The sequence below is a fragment of the Thermobia domestica genome, chromosome 2, assembly GCF_964235325.1.
Source record: "Thermobia domestica chromosome 2, izTheDome1.hap1.1, whole genome shotgun sequence".
NCBI lineage: Eukaryota > Metazoa > Arthropoda > Insecta > Zygentoma > Lepismatidae > Thermobia > Thermobia domestica.
Genome location: NC_137455.1, coordinates 78,089,927 through 78,097,171, shown reverse-complemented (window position 1 = coordinate 78,097,171; position 7,245 = coordinate 78,089,927). Strand labels below are relative to the sequence as shown.

General features: G+C 37.5%; 1 protein-coding gene across 1 annotated transcript; it reads right to left on the bottom strand.

The window, feature by feature from the left end:
• Positions 1–2,588: 2,588 nt before the first annotated feature.
• LOC145679084 (uncharacterized) lies at positions 2,589–6,424 on the bottom strand. The gene is made up of 2 exons (XM_081749679.1): positions 4,492–6,424; positions 2,589–2,629 (listed from the first exon to the last, which is right to left on the bottom strand). The coding sequence occupies exons 1-2, from the start codon at positions 6,422–6,424 to the stop codon at positions 2,589–2,591; spliced, it is 1,974 nt and encodes a 657-aa protein (XP_081605805.1).
• Positions 6,425–7,245: the final 821 nt, after the last annotated feature.

The window sequence follows — 7,245 nt, the reverse complement described above, 5'->3', positions numbered from 1 at the left end:
CAGAAAGAATTTTAGTAATAGTAAAAAGTAACTGGCTAACGGAATATATTACTAATTGTTCTTATTTTAACCCAGCGAAGTGGATAATTATTCATATTCTTGTTCGAAAACCCGATAACATTGGTCAAACAGATGTAGCAATCATCAACGTCATTTTTGAACCTGGTCAGTTTATTAGTATGCCAAATATCCACTTCTTTTTACCTTTCAACTTCTATCGAAATAATTGAAAACATAATTCGACCGGAAGCACTGGTCGTAATAGGAAACATAATCCGAGAACATCTTCTGCTAAATCTACTAGGTAATACAGGTCCTTTCTTATCTTCATCAATACTTTCATTACAATAATGGACCAAAATCACTCTACTAATAGTATAGAATCTGCCGTAGCAATTATTCAATCATATTTATTTGCAGTTTCAATTACCCTATATTCAAAAGAAACTACTTATGTCAGCACCACAAAATTACACCTACAACCTAGTAGATCAAAGACTCTGACCATTACTTTCTGATTTGACATCTGACCTTACCCTATGGTATAAGATTTAATTTGACTTGCAATTTTTATGTACCAAACTAGTGTTGACTAGTGTACTTATAGCAGAAATGCAATAAATTTCTATGTCTCAAGTTGGACATTGTTTCACCTTCTTTGTTCAATTCTAGCTTACTTCTGTAATAAACAAATACGTTTACATGGGTTTCAAGTGATATTGCAGTTTTTCTCCACGTCATAATTCCACCAACTTATTTCGTAATTTATTTATTTAGATTGAAGGTCATATCTAGTGGGAGATGTTAAAATCAAACTCATCCTCAGATACTCAAGTAAGCATATATCCACACCTTTCTCTTTTGCCATCCACGACTCACCTCCCAAAATTATTCGAAAATTCCCCAACGTAATTAGTCAAATGTTCCATCTCTAATAACCTCTCCTGGACATGACCTTGATTTTTTTGTATAGATTATATATAGGATTGTAAACGCTCATTTTTAAAACAACTTTAGCTCAGTTCAAACTCACAGTGTAAACCTTGAGTTAACTTATGCTCAAAATCAAGATTTTAAGGAGGAACGCGCTTAACTCACGCGCATTTTTTTTAGTTGGGCTAGCTCAACTTGACGTTGAACATCAAGGAAAATACAAATAAAACTGACTGATGATTTAATAACTAGAACAGATTGAGAATTATCCAGCACACAAGTAGTAATTTGAGGATAGAATATATTACTTCAGAAAGAAAGTATGATGTCTAAAAATCAATAAGCTAATAAAACAAAGACCGTTAAATACCAGAGCTCAGGCATTCATGACCGAGAAATATTAAATAAAAATAAGTATTTGTGACCTTAAAACCTGCAAAAGTAAAACCTACAGCTTTTTAAAAATTATAATATAATGATATGATAATACAAAGATTGTTAATTTACACGAATTGATTGTGGAGCAGCAGTAGCTCAGTGAGCCCTCCCTGCTAGTCTAGTGGCTAGCACGTGTATCTCTTGTGGACCTGGTCCTGGATTCAATTCCTGATGGGAGAACACAAAAATTTGTGAGGTAAAACACAGTGGGAATTCGAGTCCCTCTGTAGTAGCATGAGTGGAATTTTGAGTGTTTTCGATGTTTTTGTGTTCGTGTCGATGTCGAGTCTAGTAGTTCTGAGCAGTGGTACGCGAAACTAAAGAGTCTGGAATTTAAAAAAGTGGTAGAGCATTCACCTCTGGTGCATGGGGTTCTTGGTTCTATCCTAGACCGCGTCCAGTGAACTTTGTGGTGGGCAAAGACCGTGTTGCTGGATTTGCTCGACATTCTCCAGTTCTTCCCACTTACTTGTTCTACCGTTATCAAAAATACCATTACCTCAGTGAATGATTGTGACACGTTAAACAAACAAACAAACAAAAGATGGTTAGAATTTCAGAAACCTTATTCATCGTGTTGAGTTAAAAAAAAAAAAGAGAGAGCATTCGAATAACCTTTTAGTATCAGTTTATAAGACAATCAGTAAATAAATTTAAAAAAGGATTAAAACTGAAGAACAGTTGTGGCTTCAAAGGGAAATCACATCGATAAAAATTAAATTTTTATCGCTTCAAACTAACTTAAGGAAACTTACATAATATTCTAATTCTTATATTACTTGGATAAAAGCAATAACAGTTTAATTTTTATGGATGTGACTTCCTCAAGAGTTGCCATTACATTTAAAATCTTTGAAATGTTTTAAGTTTTACGTCCCCATGGTTATACCGGCCAGGCCAAAGAAGACGGTAATGATGAGAAATGAATAAAATGATGAAATGAAGAAAGTGGGAAGAACCCCGAGAAAACCGACGTACACGGTGTCTGCCCACCGCAAAGCTCACTTGGGATCGAACCCAATGCACCAGTGGTAAACTCTCTACTACTGAGCCACTGCGGCCCCTACTGTATTAAAAAAAACGAAAATCTGACTAATGTATTATTTATAACAGATTGAAAGCATACAGTTTAGCTCAGAAGACACAAAAAATTTTAAGTTTTCCAATGGAAAGAAAAAAGTACGGGGCACCACACTAAATTTTCTTGCTCCAATTCCTTAAGCTAAATAATGTACTGCAGCTATCGATGGAACATTTTCTAGTGAAATACGAACAAAATTTTAAAAGAAAACACACACAGAAAAGTAAACTTTCACTTGTAGATTTGCTTTCCATAAGAAATTACTAACACCATATCGTTAGGATTATTAATGAAATATTTATTCATAAAATATCAAAAAAATAAAAATAAATAAATAAAATAAAATAAAATAAAATAAAATAAAATAAAAAAATAAAAAAATAGAATGAATCGTATTGCACAAAACTGTGAAGAAAACTGACACCAAGAGTAAGCTTCTCTTGTGGATGTTCTCATGGAAGTGATTTACGGAACATTATACTGATATTAATGAAACCTTTGTTTATGAAATATAAATAAAATCACTCCAGTCTTTTTAAAAAGTAGTCCGAAAAAAAAAACAGACCCAAATGTAAACTAGCCATTCTCGTTATTTTCCAGAGAAATAACTTATACCACAGTATGGAGTTGTTAAAGAAATTCCATTTTTTTTTAGAAAATCTATTTTTTTTTATTTTTACACTTCAGTAAGCTACCCTTATTTTAAGGGTTAGGAAGGAAATTCGAAACCCCCTCCCCCGATGAATCACATACAAGCCTAAAGTTTTAAATTTGGTCTCGATACGTTGAACAGTATGGCCTAAAGGCGAGAGGAATTAGTCCCAGAAGCGACAGTCCTATTAGCGACAGGAACTGTTATCTGTCCTATGAGCGACCGATTCATTTACATTGAGATGATGGAAGATGATATGATTCCATCTCGTAAAATATGTTTGCCTCTGGCGTTATTAACGCCCGAACAACCTTGGTATGAAATATGTACGTGCCTGTGATACTGTTCGTCAAATATATTTTTCCTCTACTGTGAGTGCAAATAAAACTTATTTTAATTTTGAGTTAGATTTGACATAAAACATATCAAATAACTTAACGAGACAGCAAGGATATTTCCATGAAAAGTATATTCCTACGTAATTATTGAAAATCCAGTTGTAATATCCCCTTTCTTCAAAACCTCTGTTTTTTGTATTTAATTTGATTTAAATCTAATCACGCACAGCACAGTAATATATTTTATTTTGAAAAACTTAAACGTGTAACAGTTTCGCCAACTATCTACTTTTTAGATCTCCTAAGACTCTATGAATAAAATGAAAAAAAATGGCAATGATAAAAGACAGCTTTTGAGATCCCTTACATCTGTTGGCTATTCTCAACCAATCCCACCAATTACAATGCAGTTCACTCTAAACAATCCAAAAGGTAAACAAAATCTTTAAACTACCTTCTCCCCCCTATTGTAAGCTACTAAAACGTAAACTAATTCCTTAATTTGCCTTCCCTCCCTTGTTTTGACTTATACGTAAAAGCTTTATCTATTGAAGCTTTCCTGGCGACGTATTGTAAACAGATCTTCTCGGGCTAGCAGCCAGGTGAATACTGTTATATCTTGCGACGTTTCGAGGGCTGACATCGTCCTCATCTTCAGGCGAATATGATGGTGCAATGGAGTGTATGGAATATTTATACTCATGTATGTATGATTGGACTCATCTGATTGGTGGTTGAAATGGCGGCTTCTGATTGGTGCTTGAAATGGCGGGATATGATTGGTGTCCATGTTTTACTCAGTTGGAATCCTGTGTCTCTGTTAAGGTTCTTTTTTTCTTGTATGATTGCAACGGCTTCTTTTATCCTCCTGTCCCAAACTCTTGAGCATTTTGCTATTATTTCGGCATCTGTGAACAAAATCTTATGTTGCTGTTTGATGCTATGTTCAGCCAGTCCGGATTTTTCTGGTTGGTTTAGTCTGATGTAACTGTTGTGTTCTTTACATCTGGCTTCAATGGTTCGTCCTGTTTGTCCAATATATGACTTACCACATTCACATGGAATGCGGTAAACTCCAGGAGTTTGGAGGCCCAGGTCGTCTTTGGTTGATCGTATTAAGTTTTTTATTTTTGCTGGAGGCTTGTGTATTGTCCTGATGTTGTACCTGGCAAATAGTCTGCTGAGCTTTCCAGAAGTGTTCCCGGTGTATGGGAGGCATATTGTGTTCTTCCGCTCTTCATTCACAGTTTCTTCTGCACTTTTGTCCTTGCTGTCACTGTCCTTCGTTCTGGTCCTTTTCAGGGCCATATTTATATCTCGCATTGAGTATCCATTCTGTAGCATGGCGCTGCGAAGGTGATTAAGTTCCTCTATTAAACAATCCTTGTCGGAGATGGAAAATGCTCTATGTGCTAAAGTGTTGAGAACTCCAAGCCGTTGAGCTTTGTGATGGAAACTGTTTGCGTTCAGGTATAAATCTGTATGTGTTGGTTTCCTGTATACCCTATGGCCTAGGCTGCCATCCGGTCTTCTGTATATCATGATGTCAAGAAATGGTAGACGTCCATCTTGTTCAACTTCCATTGTGAATTTAATACTCGGATGCTGGTTATTGAGATGCTGCAGGAATTCCTGTAAGGCGTTGCGTCCATGTGGCCAGATGGTGAAGGTGTCATCAACATACCTATAGAAATGTGTGGGTGCAAGTGGTGCTTTCTTCAGTGCTTCATGTTCAAAGTGCTTCATATAAAAATTGGCTACTGCAGGTGAGAGTGGAGAACCCATGGCGACGCCGTCTGTTTGCTCATAGTACTGACCACGGTATAGGAAGAAGGTTGAAGTGAGAACATGTTGAAAGAGATATAATATCTCAGGCCGGAAGTGTTTCCCAAGAAGTAGTATTGTATCCTTGACCGGAACTCTGGTGAACAATGATACCACGTCGAAGCTAACCATAAGATCTTTGGAAGAGATCTTCATCGTCTTAAGGCCTTTTACAAACTCTGTTGAGTTTTTCACATGGTGTTCACACTTGCCCACGTATGGTTGGAGTAATGTTGTAAGATACTTGGCCAAAGAGTAGGTTGGGCTTCCTATTGCACTAACAATTGGTCTTAGGGGTATCCCTGCTTTATGTATTTTTGGTAAGCCATATAGTCTCGGAGGTATGCTGCAGTGTGGTGTAAGTTGTTTGCGTGTATCTTCGTCCAGTCCCGACTTCTTTAGCAGTGAGGCTGTTTTTCTTTCTACTGCAGATGTTAGATCTCGTGACAAGGTGGTATATGCTGGATCTCGGAGTAACTGTGAAATCTTCTCTTGATAGACATATGTGGAAAGCACTACAGTGATGTTTCCTTTGTCAGCTGGTAGAATAGTGATACTTGCGTCTTCTCTTAATGCTTTAAGTGCGATCCATTCGGCTTTGCTAATGTTTGGTCTGGGCATGACGGCTCTTTTCAGGACCACGCTGGCTTCCTGACGTATTTCTTCTGCTGTGTCGTTGGGAAGATTGCTAACAGCTTGTTCTATGCTGGCAATGATGTCTATGGCCGGAATTTTCTTCGGTGTGATGGCAAAATTTAGCCCTTTCCTTAGTAAACTGGTAGTGTTTTCATCCAAAGGTACATTAGTGAGATTTACGACCACTTTCTCAGCTTCGATTCCGTGTTTGGTTGGTGCGGATGGTTTTAGTCGATTGAATTTCTTAATTTGTTTAATCGTCCTATTGGTGCGTGAAATATCGGCCAACGCTGTTTGAATGACATGTCGATCCATTCCCAATCTATTGGTGAGAGACAGCCGGCTAGTTCCAGGTGAGTTGTTAGAAGCTGTCGGTCCGTACGGTCCAGCTGCTGACGGGTGAAATGTATGCGTTCTCTTACAAGTGCCATACTTGTGTGTCTTAAGATTCTTGAAATTCTGGCAGACTTTAGAGGGAAGTGCAGTCTGGTAAAGATAGGTGATACTCCATTGTCTCTGCATCTCAAAAATAAAAACTTAATACGATCAACCAAAGACGACCTGGGCCTCCGAACTCCTGGAGTTTACCGCATTCCATGTGAATGTGGTAAGTCATATATTGGACAAACAGGACGAACCATTGAAGCCAGATGTAAAGAACACAACAGTTACATCAGACTAAACCAACCAGAAAAATCCGGACTGGCTGAACATAGCATCAAACAGCAACATAAGATTTTGTTTACAGATGCCGAAATAATAGCAAAATGCTCAAGAGTTTGGGACAGGAGGATAAAAGAAGCCGTTGCAATCATACAAGAAAAAAAGAACCTTAACAGAGACACAGGATTCCAACTGAGTAAAACATGGACACCAATCATATCCCGCCATTTCAAGCACCAATCAGAAGCCGCCATTTCAACCACCAATCAGATGAGTCCAATCATACATACATGAGTATAAATATTCCATACACTCCATTGCACCATCATATTGAATTGAATTTTTCGCTAGATCACATACTTAGAGAAGAGTTAATGTGCAGTGTAGGAGCAAAGCTGATTGATTGATCGCCTTGCGAAGATAGAAGAGAAGTTTCGTCAATGAAGAGAAGCTTCAAGAAAGAAGATAGGCATTCCGGAAAGACCTTGCGGTGTTAACGAGGAATTGCCGTGAAAACAAAGGATTGCACATCCTTTGCATAAAGAGAAAACTGTTTATCTAAATAAAGATAGCTAACAACACACTACACACACCGCTTCCTAAAGAAATAGGCATTGTTTTCCGTCGGCTGGACCCCCTATTGTGAGTCAAGCTTCGCGCTGGCCATATTGGTTGTACAG